Here is a 19,407-nt window from a genome sequence, read left to right on the forward strand (position 1 = left end):
CGAGGCGCTCTGCTACTGAGTGAGACCTACTCAACCGGTCTGGACATCTCCCGGCAGACCACTTTCCAGACGCGACACTCTCATATCCAAACTAAAAAAAAACAGAAAATTTGGAAATTATAACCTCGTGCTAATGAACGACTAGAAATAACTTTTGAATAAAAAAACAGTTGAATCACAAACCTATATTTTTCAGTTAGAAATTGAAAAATTGTGAATAATTTTAATAGATACCGAATTGTGAGTTACTATTTGTAAAATGGTAGAACTCCCTGCGTTAAGGAAACAAATTTCGACCATCCTTTAGCAACTTAATGCAAAATTTTTAAAACTTATAATCAACAAATTAATATTTTGAGCAAACATCTTTCGTATTTTGGTAGGTAAAAAAAACTATTTCGCTTTTAGCTTATTTTGACTTTGTGAGTGTTATTTTTTGGAAGCTCTGAGACTGTAAAGGTGGGTTAAAGCGAAAGTTTTTGTTACTGCTAAAATATTGCCTCCGTTGCCGAGTTTAAATTGTTGAAGCAAAGGATTTGCACGTGCAAAAATCGCCGGTGCCGGAGGCGGGCACTAAAAGAATGGCAAAGAAAATGTAAAGGAGTTGGCGAGCCGTTTCAGTCAACATAATTTATGTTGAAGCCAAGTGGAGCTAATTAACATCCTCTAGCAGAACAGAAGACGCTGCTCGGCCAAGCAGGAGGCCTCTGAAGGTTTTTGTCCCTATTTTTTATTCATCCAACAAAATAGTGGGGGAGGGCTGGCGGACCCCGACAAGCGTGATAAAGGCCCGCCGAGCGTGTCTATAGTGTGTAGAATTTAATATTGGGTAGTATAGTACTCTCTCACATACACACACGCCAGAGCTGCCTCTCCTTCTTCCCCCGCACTAATTTTAAAAGGCACACACACACACCAAGCGTCCCTGTTCACCACACCTCGATCGGCACTCACTGACAGTCCTGTCCCTGACACTCACCGCAGAAAGACGAACTTCGACTTTTCAAGCCATGGCTCGAGTCCTGCTCGCGGCCACCCTGTTGATGCTTCTCGGCCTCGCCTGGTAAGTCATTGCTAGTTTTTAACTTTTCGATTTTTTCACCAATTCAACAATAATAATAGCTGATTTAATTTTTAAAGTTGTTCCTCAAATGGACACTCGTAAATCAATGGAAAATTTTATTGCAACTAAACTACCATTCGTTTTGAGAAACATACGGAGTACACCTGCTGCCAATTAAAATTATTTATTTTAATTTCTGAGTTAATATAAAGTATCACATTAGTAGTTAATCCTACCGATTTTCATTTTATTTTCACTAATGAACTAAATATTATGGTGTCACGAACATATTTTATATTTTCTGTTATACTTAGTATAATCTAAGTATTCGAAACTATATATTGACTTTTAATAATGATATTTTCGGCTTTGTTGAGAAATTTTAAAATCGGGGTGTATTAAATGAAAAATACAGTAGAATTGAAGCGCTTGTAGGAGCAAGAAAAACTTCCGCTTAAATTGTTTTTATATTGTATTAATAAAATTATTCAAAATAATATTAACTACATCAATAATGTAAGCAAAGCCAGCATCATTACACGCTTGACGATCCACTGAATCCCTTTCCATTTTTAAATTATTTTAATTAAAAACTGCATATTATTATGTATTGTGGCAACTTTACCATTTTATACATTTGATTCTTGACGCTTTATCTTTAGCACTTTAATTTTACGCTCTGCCTTTTCTACTGCGCTTCCGGACCAGTGCGCATTTACCCTTTTTCATATTTTTTCAAGCGTAAACCGGTAGAATCTGATTAGCATTATTTACAATTTAAATCACTTAGCAGAACACTGCGGACGATTTCAAAAGAAAAATTATAATTTTTAACTAACTCTTTACAAGTGACGTTTGAACACAAGTACAATGATCAGATTAAATTTTGAAAAATGATTGCTCAATATTCAAATTTTCCCTGAAGGTTATTTAGAAATATTTCTCACTTGCAATTAGTGTAAATGTGATCGATCGAACCTGTACCAAACCGTCTCTTTCAAATGCAATGATATGCACTTTACTACAAACTACAACTATGTGTTATTTTCGCAAAGATGCACGCACGCACAAAGTGGTGCAAACTAAGCAATCGTTGGCAACGCGCTCGCAAACGTTCTATTTCTGCATCCTACCAAAGAGCAGGAAAGACAACAACGCAATTTATTTCTTTTCCGTCCCACGCAAGCGTATTTCATGGTGTAAATAATTTAAGTAATGGTTTATTTTTTCAATTTAATCATTGCCCTCAATATTTAGCATGAAAATCATCTTTGAGAAACTTAAACATAATCTCCGACTTTGAGCATGATTTTCTTCAAGTGGCGTGGGAATGCATGAAAAACAAATCTGAGAGGTTGGTGCGAGAGCAAAGCCGCGCTGTCCATCTTCTGCTCTTAACGAGATAAATGGTGCAGGCGCAAATGCACTTGTCCGGCTCGTCCCCGCCAGCAGCACCCACCGACAAATAAATAAAATGCAATCATGCCGTGGCACCCATTATTAGCATCACAATGCGCCACATCGGACAAAGTGCCATATGTGTCGTAAACATTTAGCTGTGCTAGAGGGTGTCTAGCCGCTGCGATGCCCACTTTGTTCACTCTCCACTGCACTTTCAAATGACAAATTCTCTGCAAATAAAATAGAACGCTGCTACTGCTCGCGTCACCACACGATCCCGCTAGGTGTCATTCGATCGGACATTGTAACTTTTTAGCGTACAAACTGCACACAGTCTGATTTTTTTTATCTGGTTACATAATTAATTTTATCAAAACAACCAAACTGGCCAGTTTTTGTTTATTTCCTTGAAATCAACTCTAGAGAGTGTTCATTAAATGAAACGTTTAAAAACTACAAAATATGAACTAAAATTGTCAGATGAAATTAAATGCATCTTCCACAGTGTATCTCGTCGTATTTCTGTTGGATTCTCAACTAACTTCGGCCACTGGAAACTTCTGAATAAATATGGAAAACAAACAGCTCTCTTTTACATTAAATTTCATCTGAAAAATTTCGACACCCTCAACCTCAAGCACATCTGTCGGCGTTGGCATCTATACCAATTTTAATTTTAAATAAGGCTAACTTTTGTTTGTTTATAAAAAAAAATACTCCGAGTTAGCGGAAATAAATAAATCTCTGTCATATTTTTTCTAGACATAGAGATAATAGTATTCCTAACAGCACGTTAATAAACCGATAACGATATCTTTATTTGATAAATAAATTGGTTTGTTACTCAAGATATTTGATTATAACAACCAAGTGGAATAAAAGAGTGCCCATTCACTGAGTCACAAGCCTCTTAATCGAGCAAAAACGCAATCATCTCAATTACTGCGTGTTACTGTGTAATATATGCGTAGGATATATTATTCGCCACTCTGCTACGCAACAGATGCGCGAATGACATCACAGTTCTAGCGCATTCACTCGTCAGGAGTCAGTGCAAAAAGACTGACAGCCAATGAAACCGTTTTCGCCCTGCCCTTTCGGAGTCGCCTCACAGTGAATAGAATTGAAATGAAAATGCGCTCAGCACTGGCTTATTTACAGGCTTATTTATGGCTGCGGAATAAATTTAAAAGTTTATCCAACTCTTCCTTTCGACGCTCTCGACACCTCTAACTCGCCCCTCTTAAATTTATTTACATAGCTGCTTGCTTGAAGGAGCCTTTCAAAGGAACATTTGTATAATTACACAGCTGAAATGGACTTTTTTACTTCAATGCAATCGCCTCCATAAGTGCGTTTGCAGCACTTTAAATTTATTATAGGTTGACAGCACATTGGGTATTGCACGTTTTTCACGCGCAATTCCGCGAAGTGGGGTGGAGGTTGAATAATTTCGGGTTCATTACCCGACATTACGCGTTTACGCGTTTGGGACGTAACATAATATACACCCACCCACACACACCACAAGAAGGTCATTAGAAAATTTGTTTCATTCAGTTCACTTAGTTTTCGTGTCTTTTTGCTTAGTCGAATAAGCAGTTAAAATTAAAAATTTTAAACGTTTTCACCAATTTAATGGACTTGGAGCATGTTGCCACATTGTGCGGTACAATTAGTTTATTTCCATTCCAGCACTCAACGTCAAATCATTGAAACCAGCGGGTTTGATTAGATTTCGCGCTCTGTGCGTGCACATATATATAAAAAGCTGTCAACCGCCCATTTCATTGAATTAAACTAAACTGGCTATACGCGGAGAGTGAAAACAGCCGCTCCCATGCCACGCCAAACCGCAAAAACAAACCTACAAACATGTCACATTCGCCCCTTTTTCCAGCAGCGCCGCGTGTGCCATTGATTCTTCAAATCGATGCTGCGTTGAGGCCACCTTTGTGTTGTATAAAAGCAAGTTATTTGACACTCGCCTAGACCCTAGCCGACTAAGTGAAGCTTCATTCCGAAACTTCCCTAGTTCTAAACTTGTCCAACTTAGAAAGAAGCCAATAAATGAGCAGCTTCATATTTCTCGTATAATTTACAAGAGCAAAAGCAATTACGCTGATTAAAATTTTAAACAATATAAATAGTTAAAAGTAACTATGGTAAATATAGCTATTTCCTTGACACTGTCCTTGCATTCAAACTAAAAGAATCCCTAAATATATCTAAAATAAGTTCAAAAATGTATTCTGGCAGAGGGTGTTCTCATGAATTTTTTTTAAAACATTTCTGTGGCAAATTCTCATTTTACTAAATTACAACTACCTATAGAACTTGTTGGCTTCAGTTATACCTTAATGAATTTTAACTTCTGTGGCTTCAGTGCAACTTCAACTATAGCATTTTCTAGCAAATATTATGATTTCATGGAGCATTCCTTTCACTCGTTACAGCTTGTTTAGTGAAGGAAATATTGCAAATTTAATATCCTCCTTTCACCCAGATTGCTTTAAAGTATACATATTATGTACCATTAAAATATTTTGATTATTAATATTTTATGATCACAATTATCTCAATGTCTTAAATTATTTTCTGCTTCTTTTTTAAACCTCAAAATATCTAAATCACATCAAATTGAAAAAGGAGAGGAAAAGTTGAAAGGAACAAGTTAAACAAGTTTCGATTCGCTTATCAACCTACATCTACGAATTCCACATTTTAGACCACTTAGTGAACGCAACCCTAAATCCAAATTAGCTGACCAATTTTCGACTCGCACGCATGTCAACTCTCAGATATGGGTCTAGATTACAGTGGAGACACTGTTGAAAAAGACGCGAGTATACAAATGCATATGTTTCGTAATTATTTCCATAATGCATTAAGCTGAATGAGAAACATAACCGAAAGCACAGTCCTGCTTTTATTACACACAACATAATTATTAGGAATATCTGGCGTTCCACAATCACTGAAATATAATATGTATTATTGTTACGCACACACAAGCAGCAGTAGCGCAGCGTTGATGGAAAATGAAATTTGTGATGTCGCGATACGCATAGAATAGCAAGTGAGTGAGGGAGACTTCCGCTTTTTTATGGCCGTTTCATTAATATGGATTAAATGTGTGTGGATATATGTGAGAGCACGTGGGCAACAAAGTTTTCCAACTTTTGTATCAATATAGTCTTTCCCTCGCAAAATGAGGGAAAAATGGAATGAGTGAAAAAGAGCCGCGGCGCGGTCGATGTGCCTAGCATGCGCCGCTTTAATTTGTGCCCAGGGTGTACGTGTCTCGCATTTTTAAACACCGCTGAGCCCTCTAACAAATTTAACGCTCGCTTGATGAAATGTGAATTTCCCGTTGTCAGGAGCGTGCTGTCCTCGGCCAGAAAATTGAATGGTTTAAATATTTTTACAGAAGAAATCCTCTGCCGGAAAAGTCAAAATTTTGTGGAGCACAGTACGTGAAGCCAATTAAAAGAATTAATAACTCTTTAGCTCAAGCAACAACTATGGGTGTATGGATGAAATGATGAATATATATTAAAAACAACTATAACGAGCTGAAGTAATATAAAAGCGTTTTTTTCTGGACTAACTTAAACTCGTGGGCCCATGTTACTCGCTTGCGATATTATTGGGATGCGAGCTTTCCCGAAATAAACCAAAAAAGAGATCAAAATGGTCTACAGTTGTGATATAATCCTTCCTTGAAATCTTACATGAAGGTAAGTACAATTGAATTTATTTTTTTTCTAATGCAATTTCTAGCCTTAAATTAACGTTCATGTCGCTAAAAATAAATCTAGCTCTAGAGAAAACCCCTGAATTCGCCTTCAACTCTTCCTTTTCATTGTGTTTTTATTTTTTTAAATACATACATAAGTATAGTTGCTGAATCAGTTTAACCGCATCATTCCTCCTCTTCAAAACCGATAATATATACAAACTCGTCTCTCTTTCACTAGATCTGCAGGTTGAAAGCAACCTTGAAAGGCGTTCGCGTATCTCTTTGACATTGACTTTCAGATGATCAGGATCGTATGTTAAGTATACACTCTTGCGCTCGCAACACCGAGTTTGCTGGCAAAAGTTCCCGGCTTGGTGCATGGAGAGAGAGAAAACGTTTTACATAATGCTATTCCCCATATGTTTTCGGGCTGCTTCTGCCGACGACTGTGGGAAAGAACTTTTTCGGTCGGGGAAATGAAGCCGCGAGGCAGGAAACGAGCATACTTAGCGAGAGGGAAAATAATAAAAAAGAAGGATGATGATTTCGATTTGGCACAGTTCCCTCTCTTCTTGATTTAGGACAAGTTACACTTGATTAATCAGTTGCTCCGCGCTGGCGGCTTCATTTTTAGTCCACTTTTGTTATTGCCTCCCGCCGGAGCTGCTTCTGTAAAAACGGGAACGTATAATGTCATGATCCTATTTTAAAACTTCTTAAATAAATAAAGGATACAATTAAACTAGAAATAGACCGGCTTGAGAGTAAAATTTATAAATTAATTAAATGAATAATTCTACTGTACCAGCAATTGAATAAAATAAAATTATTGTGAAGGGAAATCTTATTGCGTGACAACTTGACAACTCGAGGTATCAATTACACCATTTTTTGGTACACCAAAAATCATTCCCTTCCTGCGGTTACTCTAAATTATAAAACTCTAACACGCTGACAGGCCACGTCTATCTTTAGCCCTTGAGATGACAGCCCATTTAAGAGAAAATGAATTCATCAGACTGTTAACTGGATTATCCCATGCGTGTATTTTGTTGTATTTTTTATTCTCCAAAAACAAACCTGAGTGTTATGTACGGTTGAGGGGGACCAGTCGCCAGGGCAAGCTGGAAAATATAAGCTCGGTGTAGGATTTACAAATCATATATGTGTCACGTGAGATTCCCAGCAGCCACAAAAACATTAAAATGAATTGTGTTTGTGACACAAAAGCTAGCTGACAGTTAACAAAATCTAACATGGAAATATTTGCAGTAATAAATTTTGTTCATTTTACAGATGAATCAACAGTATCAATTCCGCTGTCATTTTGCTGACAGTGGAAAGTGGAAATTTTTCTGTCATCTATTAACCGAATTTATAATTTGATTTCAGGGGGGAACCGTTCAAAAGTGAAGATGAGTTGGTGAAGTATTTGCACACAGATTCTGACTACAACAAGAAACTGATGCCACCTGGTACTAAAAGTCCAAGTGAGTACAATTTGCATTAAGCATCTTATTACTATCTGTTTTATCTTTAATCCAAAATTATCGTGCGCACACGAGAATTTAAATTGAAGTTATGACAGTCACATTTAATTCATGTTTAACTTTAATTAGCATGTGTGTTACATTTGTTTAATTACGCTGATCGTATATAGCTGCTTTTGGCTTTGAAAGCGCTTTCAATTAAATTTTTGTGGCTGAAAATACTCAGATTCTTCAGCAGGTATTCTGATTGTGAGTGCTAGATCTGTGTTTTATTTTAGCTTGACAGTGATAATTGAGCAACAGAAGGTATACAAAAGGCCATTTTAACGAATCCACCCCTCGGTATGCACACATTCCGCAGTCGCACCAGACTAACGCATTTACTGCTTCTATACAATCTGACACTGTCTAACACATGCTCTGCAGATAACGTGGTGAAAGAGAAGCGCCACCGGGATGCAACTTAGTGATGAAATTTGATTCCTGCGGGCAGAGTAAAAGACCCAAAACGAGCTTGTGCGTCGCACCAATCTGCGTGCCATCTGCTCGAGTTGAACTAAATTTTACGGTCCAGAAATGAATGCTGCTGCTGGTGGTGAATAAATTAAGGGCGCCTCGCACCCCGACACGCCGCCCGTGTTTTGTAACTGTGTGGCGCGTAAGCAGGCAGGAAATCTGTGCGTATAAATAAATGCGAGAGTGTTATTCAACTAAGGGCTTCAACAACACTACGCCTGCCAAGAAAGTTTAGGAGCAACACGAACATTGAATTAACCAATCAACGCACAAAGCTCGGCAGCGGTAGTCAAGTTCAATGTCTAAAAAGTAGTGGCGCGGGTATTTTTAGCCGTTCTCGACTTTTCTCTCCGTTTGCCAGCAAATGTTGCCGAAAATTTGCTACATGCTTGCCCAACTATCTTTAGTATGAGGTCTCCTCGTTGAAAACTGTTAGCAAATTTTTCCATAATTAAGTGGAAGAGACTTTCGCATAACCAACTGATTATTATTTTTTTAATTTTATTAGTTTATAGTTTTGAATGTTGCATTGCTTAGTTCAAATTCTGAGTCGATACAAAATATATATTCAAATTTATCTACTTACCGGAGTTCATTGTACTGGCCACAGCCTTTGTGAGGCAAGTTTTAATTAGAAGTTGGCTTAGTTGTTACTTGGCAAAATGCGTCCGTAATGAGTTGTGTATAGCAAAGTTCATTTTGTGCGAAAAATAAGAGAAAAGCAAACGGCAGCCGACTGGTGCTGGAATTTCGCCTCGTCCCTTTTAATATACATACAGAAGGAGCATTCATATGTATAAGTAAACCCAACTGTTACAACTGCAGCTGCGTGTTGTTTTAAATTGTTATTTGATGAAAGTGGGTTTACTTGAAATGAGAGAAATAATTGTGCTCCGGAAATGAGAGCTACTACTCTTACTGCTTCGAGCGGGCCGGCTTTCTTGTTTTTCCTTCAAAAAGCCATTAGGCTAAAGAGTAATTTGCTCCATAGAAATAGAAATGGATTTTATAATTGACATACTATAACAACAGTTTTATTTTATATTTATTGTCTTGATTTGCTCTATAGTTGCATACAATTATTTGGACGTATTTTTCTCCAAAGGAAATAAATTTCTAAAAAAAGTTTTACTGTTAAATTTCAAGAAAGTTTTTGGACAAGCAAATATTACTTACAGTGTCATTGGTGTATTAAATGATTTAATATACATGGCAAAGAATCCCTTGAACAAATAAACCAATTAATTAACTAGCAGTCACAGTTGCATTTAAATTCCCTTGGACTTGCTGGTCTTTTTTGCTGCCGGGAATTAATCAGCATCAAGTGAACTTGTCTTCATCGACATGCTCCATTGTGTCAGTTGATTGAAACTACAGTGACAGGAGTTTTAAGTGCTTTTTTTGTTACCTTTCCAATTCGACACAAAAACAATTGTCAATTCACATAGTACTCTATAAGCAAAACAACGGCAGCCAATTCATCCCTCCATTATTTGCATCTTTTTCGCTCGCTCTTTTAGAGAGTGGAATTGTCACAGCGAGGTGGATAATAATTGCCTTTCTCGGCTCATTTCCCACCGCTTTGAGGCCGAATGAGACTCGCTGGTGTTTAGGCAAAAGTGGCAATATTTACGTTTAATTTCGCGCTCGTTTCTTCCGAGGGGCGCTTCAAAACTAAATTGAGCTTCTTTCAGCGGCGGGTGGGAAGCCGGGCTTAAGCAGGCTCTCAAAGAGTCCCTCGCCATCGCTCTCAATAAAAGAGAGAGAGAAAGAGCTGCCGTTCATTTTCACATCTCATTTTTTGTTTGCCAATAGAGCAGGATCCGCGCAACGAGGATTTGTGAGAGCAGTTTTTTCGTGGCTTCCTCTGATGTCATAGAGTGGTTGAGGATGCTGTTCTAAATAGCGAACACTTAATCTCCTTTCTTAAATGCAACTCATCGCCGAGGAAAAACACTAAAGAAATTTATGAGATTTGTGCCTAAACATTTCAACTTTCTTTAAGTGTTTTAAATTTTTTTCTTTGGGAACGATCTCTGAAAGTGTGCGTTTTCCATAACTTAGTTTGAAAAACTGTCCCTCATTTTTATTTAGATAAAATCATGTAACAACCAAACTTTAGCGTTAATGCAGCCAATAAAATTTGAATTAAAATAAATTTTATGTGATTATGTTAGCAAAATTTGAATTGCGTTGATACTTGGCAATGATCAGCGTCAACGTGTGCGTGTATTGCTATTTATTTTGATTGCATGTGATTTGGATAATTTGGTAGCTGTCATGAACGTCAAGCTCAATAGTCGCAATTCCAAATTGCTGACTTATTACCCTATTAGCTCCAAGACCTCTATTCTTTTAAGCTCTCGAACAAATAAAATAAGCGTATAACCATTTTACACGTCCTCTTAGATCATCTGTGGCAAAGGAAAGGAGACGGAACTAATTGACTGCTCCGACAAGACTTTGAAATAGCAGGCCTATATGTATGCAAACAGAGTGCGAAAAAAGCATCCGCTTGTAATTAAGCTGAGGTTGCAAAAGTCGAGTTTGTCGGCGCATAAAATAGAATTCCGCGAGAATTTTTTTATCTCTCTCGGACTGAGAAGAGCAGAAAAAGTGAGTGCAAGTAGGGGAGCAATAAATCTGGGTTTTATGCAGCTGTTCTGATTATTTTTTGCGCGCGAACGCTTTCCACGAGAGCCGAAAGGGCCGGCTGCTGGCAAGAGCAGAGCAAACGTCGGCATTCGTTCGCCACTTTTATGACGGGCAAATGAATTCGAGAGCACGACATTAACTCTTAATTCCTGTTTCATGATGGAGAAGTAATGGAATTAAAAAAAACGGGCGATGACAGCACACGGCGACGCGAAACTTGCGTAGGTTTTTATGCCCAGGCGTCATGGGAGTACTTGCTAGGCAAAGAGTGTCATATTTAAAGTTGAATTGCCACTACTGCTCCTATCTGTGGTGCGTTTCACAAATTGCAAACGACTTTCTCATTAAATTTTAGTAGCAATTAATTTGAATAACAACTTTTTTATAGGACATAAAAAATTTGAATAATTTCGCACCTATTTAACGATTCATTTGAATTTCAAAGTATCTTTGCAACTGCGTGCATATCAACCAATTTTGTATTTCCATTTTTATGTTTTACACTACACACACTATGCTGGATGCTTAATGAAGCTGTATGGTTTGGGCATAAACTCAATTGATTTTACGTGCTGTAAAATTGCATTTGACGTTAATTCAATTGAAAGCTGTGAACAAAATGTGTTGATTGAATCCGTTCCAAGGAATATGAAAGCCCGGCAGACACGAACTCTTCCATGCTCGCGAATAAATTGACGCTGCTGTGCCCGAAACCATAATAATCAGCTAGCAAATTGTTTGCAGCAGCAGTACCCTTCCGCTCTCGCTAAAGCACAAAAAAAAAACAGCCTGGGTGAATTTTTATTTTTCAACAAAACAATCATGTAGTACTGCTCTGCTCGACGAGTATAGCATTTTTGCTGTATCTCAGAGGAGTAAATTCAATCTGCAGTTGGCTGCTGAGGCAGCAGCGAGCAGTTCGCACAGGGTTGTGAACAATGCCTAAAATGTTAAATTTACAGCTAATTAGCTAATAAAAAAGATTGCATCATATCGTTTTTGAGCCATTTTAATAATATTAAAAAAAACGATGAGATTATAAAGACAGTAAGACAAAAAATTTTGATTGTTAGTAAAAATTTCAGCTTAAATTATGAATGTAATATGACAAATTTCAAGCCATTAATTTTTTCGTCTGTTTTTACACGAGGAAAAATGACTTTCGGGCAAAACCATCAGTAAAATATCAAGATCCTTAAGATGATTTCCTATGGAAACAAACCATTAAAAATTCTTAAAATATTGCTGATTTTTTTATTCAATTCATTGTTACCTTTTTTAAAGACAAATTATATCATAATTATTTTTCATGCATTTTGTCCTTCAAATTGATATGCCCAAAGCAAAAATCATCCGACAATGTCCTCACCTGGAGACATTATGATTAATTCTGTTGTCATTCTCAAAATGTTAATAATGTTCACTGACAACACATACATGAAATTAATTTACAGACATTGAGCATGAGCCAGATGTTACGATAATTCCCGCACGCATTTCAGTGTTGAAAGCAACGAAGCAATAACTTCACGTTTGCTACTTATCAGCAACTATTTTTCACATCCCTTCACAAATGTAGAAGCAAGTTCGGGCTTTTACACTTTTCCGCCGGGCCCAGATGAAATGGTGCGTGAGCGAGCTGCGAGAGTGAGCTTTTCGAGTGGTCGGCTCGCGGAGTCAGCAGAATGGTCACTAAATTAGCCCCTATTGCGGAACAATGCCCAAATTACATAACGCTGCCGCCTCGCGTTACATACAAACGCACACACACAACATTTGCATCAGCGTGTGAAACAACAAATATTCATTACGCACGCATTTTTCACGCCTGCTAATGCCTCTCGGCTGCAGAATAAAAATTAATGGCTCTTGCTTGACGCCTTTTTTATTACAACGTATTGCCACAAAAGCGCTCGGACCACAATTTTTCATGCATTTCAACCTTCATTCTGTGTAGCACCTCTTCACTCCATTGTAAAATGAGACACGTGTAGTTTTTCGCGCGTGACACTCACTCCGTGTTTATTTTCAATTTTACATGTTGTGGAAAAAGAATGACGGTTTAATTTGTCCGGTGAGGAAAAATTTATGATGTGAATATTTAAAAATAAATTTAAAAATCAGCAAAAATTAACAGATCATTCTCATTTTCTAATTGTCAGTCAAAAAATATAAACAATATCTACTCTAGTTTTTCGTGAGTTAAAAAAATGTCTCATTAACCGTTTGATAAAAGTGGAAAGGGTACAAATGAATGGATCAAAAATTGATTTTTATTAAAATTATGTCAAACAGTTTGGATTTCAAACGAACCACTGGTTTTGACAGTAAACTGTCAAGGAAAGAAGTAATTTTGTTGATAATTTTTTCATAATTCAGAGTTGACCATTACTTTTGAGCTGTGGTTTTGCTAAATGTTTCTCTCGTTGGTTTTGCAGACGTGACCATCAATGGGCAGCGCCTGAATGTGACTGACGAACCTGTGATCGTGGATGTGAACTTGTTTGTGCGCTACATCGGCGAGATAAACGACGAAAACAAGGTATACAGTCTACCCCTCCGACCGCACGTTTCGCAGCCCCTCGGGCAGATCGACACCCCTTTCCGCGTGGCGGCTGCCAATTCTAGTTTTGGCCGTGAACACTGCTTTCACGAGATTAAACGCGAACGAACGACGACTTTCCATTTGCTTTATTTGCATTTGCAAAGTCAGCTCGATTGTGGGTGTGAATGTGATATTGATAAATTCCGGCCGCGCGTGTTTTGTTGGGGTTGCAGCTGCGATGGAAGGCAAATGGGCCGTTTTTCACCTCGCTGCTTGCGGTCACGGCGGTTGCGCTTAATTAATTACGCAGACAAGGGTAATCTGACTTGGAAGATTGCGTGAATTGGTTTCTATTGTACTGTATACTTGGCGTATAGCTTAGGACTATTTGTGCTACATTTGCATTCAATTAAACGTTGAAGGGGGTTTGCGTCCTAAACACTAATTAGACTAAAATTAGAAATTTTTAAAATAAATTCCTTGGGTACAAATTTGTGAATAAGTAACCCTGAAAATATTAAAATTATCTATGAAGTGGTTTTGGTAAATGTTTCTTTGCAATCTTGTATCTAATTCTACTGTAACAGTAAAAGGATATGCCAAACCTTAAAAAAGGTTATCACCTTGTTTAAAATAGAATCACACAAAGAGAGAGTGTTCATAGAATTGACATTTTGACCTAAAATAGATTTTATGTGAAACGATTTTCCATGCAAAAAAAGAACCTCCTGAAAATGTGAAGAAGCCAATTTAAAACAAAATGGGGCGGCTGATATTTTGGGCAGATTGTTATTTGGGGATTTGTAAATTTCCACGAGTTGCTTGCAAAGTCTGATCAAAAAGACATCACCAGAAAAGCGGCTTTGTGTCTCACTGTCCTTGGTGAAAAATGCATGTAAACGCCACCACCCTTTTTTACATGACTGGAATTTTGTTTACGCTTAAATACAATGCATATAATATATATGTGCTTTTATATATATGTTTTGCATTGCCTGAATTCAATACTCTCTTTGTAATACACACTATGAGAATAAACAGCGCTCATGCCTTTGAGCTGAGAAAATTGAATTTATGCGCCCCGTCAATCAAACCGACACAAAACCAGCTGACGAGCTATATTTTTACTCTGTTGCTGCCTCAGGTACAAAACGTGCCACCCGATTCATTTACATAAACATGTTTGGTGGAACAAGTGCACCATTTTGGAGCTGGCTATGATAAAAATAAAATAGAAGAGGTTTCTGTATACAATAGAAGCTTTATGGACACTGATATGATTACATTTTCGGCATTTTTAAATGCTCATGCATTTAATAATATGCGACCATAATTAAATTTCAGGTCAAATTTATGGCCGCATTGGAACAGTTTTTACAATCTTTCAATAGTACTGGTGGTGCTATTTATTTTATTACACAACATGGTATTTTCTGTATGTTTTAGTAAAAAACTACAAGAATTTTTGAGCAAGAAATTCTCAAGAATAAATGCATTGTATGATTTTACCAGCGTTTTATAATTTTGCTAAAAGTTTAGCGAAAATCGATAAGTCTGGCCGGCTGCGAGCATTCTTGCGGATTTTTATAGTGAATGCAAATTCCCGCGTGTAGCAGCCCACCAAGTACATTTTATTGCTGCGTGCGAGCGAGCAAACAAGAGCGAGAAAGCTCTGTACTTTATGGCCCGAATAATTTTGCTTTATTGTTTCCTCTGCCGCAGGACTATCAACTCTCGCTGACACTTCGCCAGTCCTGGGTGGACGAGAGGCTCTCATACACCAAGACAGTCGAAGGTTTGTTGCATCTTCTGAAAATTGAAAATAAAAGTCATTCAATTTATGTTAAAGAATGGACTAGTTAACGAAGCCGCTTATGCAACGTGCAAAGCACAGATGCCAAGTGGCTTGACTACTTTATTTCAATCGAAATTCTTCTCCGTTAAAGCATGTGACATTATTTTCCCTTCAAATAGCAGGTATTTTTTTTTGTAACCTGTTATTTTCAAAACCTTTGTGTTCTGATCTCAGAGGTCAGAAAGTGGCTGGATCAAGTGGAGTGTGACACTAATCCACCTTTCAAACGGAGATAATGGGTGGAAAGTTTATTGATGTGCCACGGTCCAGTGGCTCGAGATGATCACAACTAACGTCTGCGTGCAAAAAACCGACTGCGGTGCTTTTTCTCTTTGCAGAGCAGGACTACGTGCTGTTGACCGACCCGAGCAAAATATGGGTGCCCGATTTGTTCTTCTCGAACGAAAAGGAAGGCCACGACCACCAACTGATGACGGCCAACAATTTGATCCGTATCGAACCAAGCGGCAAAGTCTTGTACAGCACTCGGTATGTGTACTGCAGCTACCCTCGATATTTCATCCCTTTGGTCCATTGCGTCTGGACGGCGGTAATTGCCATTATAAAAGTCGCCAAACAGTTTGGCTTGTAATTGATTTTCGCGAGCGCGCGGGAGCGACAAAAAGTTCCAAACTTCTCTGGGCCGGAAGAATTTTTGAATTAATTGAATTTCGCAGCAGATTTATTATTATGTCGGAGGAGTAATAGCGGCACTTCCACTCTCCCGACAAACTTTTCCCTGCGAAAGGCGCACAATTTGACAGCCATATCCTTTTTTTTCTCCGCCGCTGCCCTCAAAGTTCTCCTTTTATTTCGCCTTTTCATTATTTTTTTCCAGCGTCTCCCTGAAGCTATCTTGCCCCATGGATTTCGTCACATACCCAATGGATAAACAGATTTGCTCCATCCGCATGGCCAGCTGTGAGTAAACAATTCAACACTCGCACAGCAGTGCTCTTTGTTTTTCTGCTCTTTGGCTCGATTGGCGTCAAATGCTGTTCACGTGTGAAGAGCTGCTTCCTCCTTTTCCCTACCTCATTTAATCCACCAATTTCTATTTCCACCACAACATGACACAAGGTCACCCCCTTCCCTTTTCACCTTTTGGAAAATTTAATATTAATTTTAGTGAATGTCTACCCTTCTTGTTATTTATTATAAAAAATCATATATATGTAATTATGAAAAATATTTTTTATATTAGGTTTTGTTCAAAAACATGTCCAATTTATTTTTTGCTTTTACAGGCTATCAAACAGTTATAAATTGGAATTTGGGTTAGCAGTGCTCATAAACTATTGTTCTGGTAGTGTTTTTTCTTCACATCATGTTAACACAAAAATTTACCGACAGATGCCCACACAACAAAGAACTTGATTTTCAAGTGGAAGGATGAAAAGGCGGTGGAAGTGGCCAACAGTCTGGACCCTAGCCCATACCATCTGCAAGGCATTGGCACGGACTACTGCTTCTCCAAGACCAACACTGGTAAGTAAAAACTAACACAAAGAGATTATTTTTTGCCAAAATTAAGCCCACTTTAAAATATGAAAAAAAAAAATGAAATTCAGAAAAATGAACAAAAAAGAAAATTGGAGAAGCCTCAAGTTCAAACTTTTTTACGCAGCTTATATCAATAATTTGACTCAATTTAAAATTTCAATTATTTTCCAGGTGAATACAGCTGCGTGAAAGCGGCATTCCTGCTGAAGCGCGTGATCAACAATTATCTGATGCATGCGTATCTGCCTTTGAGCCTGCTGGTGCTCGTTTCGTGGATCATCTTCTGGCTTGACGAGAGGTCGACCGGAGTGCGTGTCATCGTGGCCGTCATCACGTTCATCGCCACCGTCTTTGAGGGTTCCAGGGTGACCGGAGAGGCACCCCACGCCTCTTACACTAAAGCCATCGACGTCTGGGTCAACTGGTCCATCTTCTTCGTTTTCTTCGCGATCGTTGAGCAGGTGAGGGATAGGGCGTCAATTTTCTTTCCGTCGGAAAAGGAAACGATTACCAAGTCGCCTCTCTGATGGTTTCCCAGTAAAAGGAAATTTGATGCCATCACTCGTGCGAGGCAATAAGGATCAATGATTTTTAGAGATTCCTTAACACTCATTATAGTTGTATTGGCATAAAAATTAATGATATCGGCAAAATATTAAAATCCATCCTTACCTTGTTTCTCAAAGTGAATTTCCACTAATTATTGAAAATCATCAATCCGTACACAAATATTAATTTAAAATAAATCTAATTTGCATAGTTAACAATTTAGATCCTTTTGAATGAAGGTCAAATTATTTTTAAATTTACTTGGCACGTATATTCTAATAAAACTATTAGACTATATACGTAATTTAATGTATTTAATTGAAAGATTCGTTCAATTTTGGCGAAGTTAAATTGTTTGTTGCTTTCGCAATTTTCCACACTGAGTTAAACTAGAGTTCATTTGCCCCTTTTTAGGTGGTGGTGATTTTGATCTCGGACAAGAGACCTTCCAGCGTCAAGGAGCCGCCGGCAGCTGGCGATGAAGAAGGAGGCGTTGCTTTGGTACGATAAAAAATATCGCTTGCTTTCTCCCGAGACGCCTGCAGACTCTTTCGCTCGGCCGCAAGGGGCTGCACATAAAACACGCCTCATTTCACATTTAACATCCTTTTGAGTGGTTGCACGCACCCGTGCCCTCAATACACCCATATGCACTCTTTTCCTGGCTTTCTAGAGGTGCGAGCGGAATAACAATGCTCGCTCCACAATAGCCGCTTCGCAAACTTGTTTTAATTAGAAATACTGGTTTTGCGTTTGCCACAAAAAGGGTTCCCTTTGTGCGGCTGAAATACTCGGAAAAACAAACATTTTTGTTCTGGTAAAATAGCTTGATTAGCATGCGGAATTTCCCTGTTTTCTCTGCCCCGCAATGCTTTGTTGTAAACTTTGATTAATTAAATGAATCTCATTGCTAATTCAGCATTAACATCGAACGTTCTAATTTTTACAGCTAGTTTACTTCAAACGAAAATAAAGTCGCAAGATTTGCTCAGTTAAATTGATCTCGTGAAGTATGTTTGGGCTGAGCACTGAACTCCATCAGTTCTGCGCTTTCACGTGTTCTATTCTGGCGGGTATTTAGTATTTATGCTATGATTGATCAACAGGGGAACTTGATTGAAATTAATGTATTCTCTATAATATGATTCAGGCTAAAAATTAATTTCCCATGACGTTTGCTTTGGATGGCTCAATATTTTGATTACCATTGTTTGATTGATTCTGAAAATGTTCATTAAATTAACTCATTATGCATGCAGCCGCTGATGGAAAATGGTGATAAAGCTGGTGAGTTGTCTGAAGTTCCGGCTGCCAGCTCGCCGGCCCAGCAAAACCTGGTGTCCAAGTGGTTGTCCCGCTACAAGACCACGGCGCGCCGCATCGACGTGGTTGCTCGCATTCTCTTCCCCGTGGTGTATGTGCTCTTCAACCTGACCTACTGGTCCTCCTACGCCGACTACGAGGGTATCAACACTCTCTCCACTTACACCAAAATCTCGTACAACTAATCGATCATCCAGCTGCTGCCTTCGTTTGTGCACTGCAAACAACGAGTGTGAAAAATGACCAACTGCTGCCGACACGGCATTCGGCCTTATGTCAAAAATCTCAAAACCAATCTTAACATTTTCCCGCCACGGCTTTGCAGTGTATTATATCCACAAAGAATGTTGAAATCGCTTGAAAATTCCTCATTATCTTTATTTTTAACCATTTGTGTTCCTCGATACTAAACTTCATGTAATGTTGTTTGCGATGTGTGCGCGTGTGGACACTTCATATTTTATTCTTTATCGGTCCAAAGTGATGGTGACAATAAAAGAAACCTGTATTTTGGAGACTAACATAAATAAAAATAAAATCAAGCAGCAGGACAGAATCCGCAGAGGTATTTCATTTCGCAGCGGACAAATTCAAAAACCGACCGGAAGCATAAAAATGTTGGTGGCCGCGTTCTTTTCCATTTCATTTATGATTTACACCGCGAATAAAACCGAGACTCGTAAAAGTAATCCTCGGCCAGCGGACCAAGAGAGTAAAGTGGTCGTTTCAAGCCACGAGATGATGAGAAAAATGGCATCCCAACTG

At 38.3% G+C, this 19,407-nt stretch overlaps 1 protein-coding gene across 1 annotated transcript; it reads left to right on the forward strand.

Moving 5' to 3' along the window:
• The first annotated feature begins 839 nt into the window (after positions 1 to 839).
• On the forward strand, positions 840 to 19,198 carry LOC135946917 (glutamate-gated chloride channel-like). Its single transcript, XM_065495400.1, has 10 exons — positions 840 to 1,063; positions 7,599 to 7,696; positions 13,306 to 13,409; positions 15,135 to 15,207; positions 15,606 to 15,756; positions 16,106 to 16,188; positions 16,621 to 16,755; positions 16,942 to 17,231; positions 17,734 to 17,820; positions 18,579 to 19,198. The coding sequence occupies exons 1-10, from the start codon at positions 1,011 to 1,013 to the stop codon at positions 18,825 to 18,827; spliced, it is 1,323 nt and encodes a 440-aa protein (XP_065351472.1). The 5' UTR covers positions 840 to 1,010; the 3' UTR covers positions 18,828 to 19,198.
• Positions 19,199 to 19,407: the final 209 nt, after the last annotated feature.

This window comes from Cloeon dipterum, chromosome 1 (genome assembly GCF_949628265.1).
Source record: "Cloeon dipterum chromosome 1, ieCloDipt1.1, whole genome shotgun sequence".
NCBI lineage: Eukaryota > Metazoa > Arthropoda > Insecta > Ephemeroptera > Baetidae > Cloeon > Cloeon dipterum.

What these genes read in the sequence shown, in the direction of transcription:
- LOC135946917 (XM_065495400.1), top strand. Translation starts at nt 1,011, where the DNA reads ATGGCTCGAGTCCTGCTCGCGGCCACCCTGTTGATGCTTCTCGGCCTC. An exon ending in ACCTGGTACTAAAAGTCCAA is followed by an intron (nt 7,697 to 13,305) that starts GTGAGTACAATT and finishes TTGGTTTTGCAG; the next exon opens with ACGTGACCATCAATGGGCAG. An exon ending in AGATAAACGACGAAAACAAG is followed by an intron (nt 13,410 to 15,134) that starts GTATACAGTCTA and finishes CCTCTGCCGCAG; the next exon opens with GACTATCAACTCTCGCTGAC.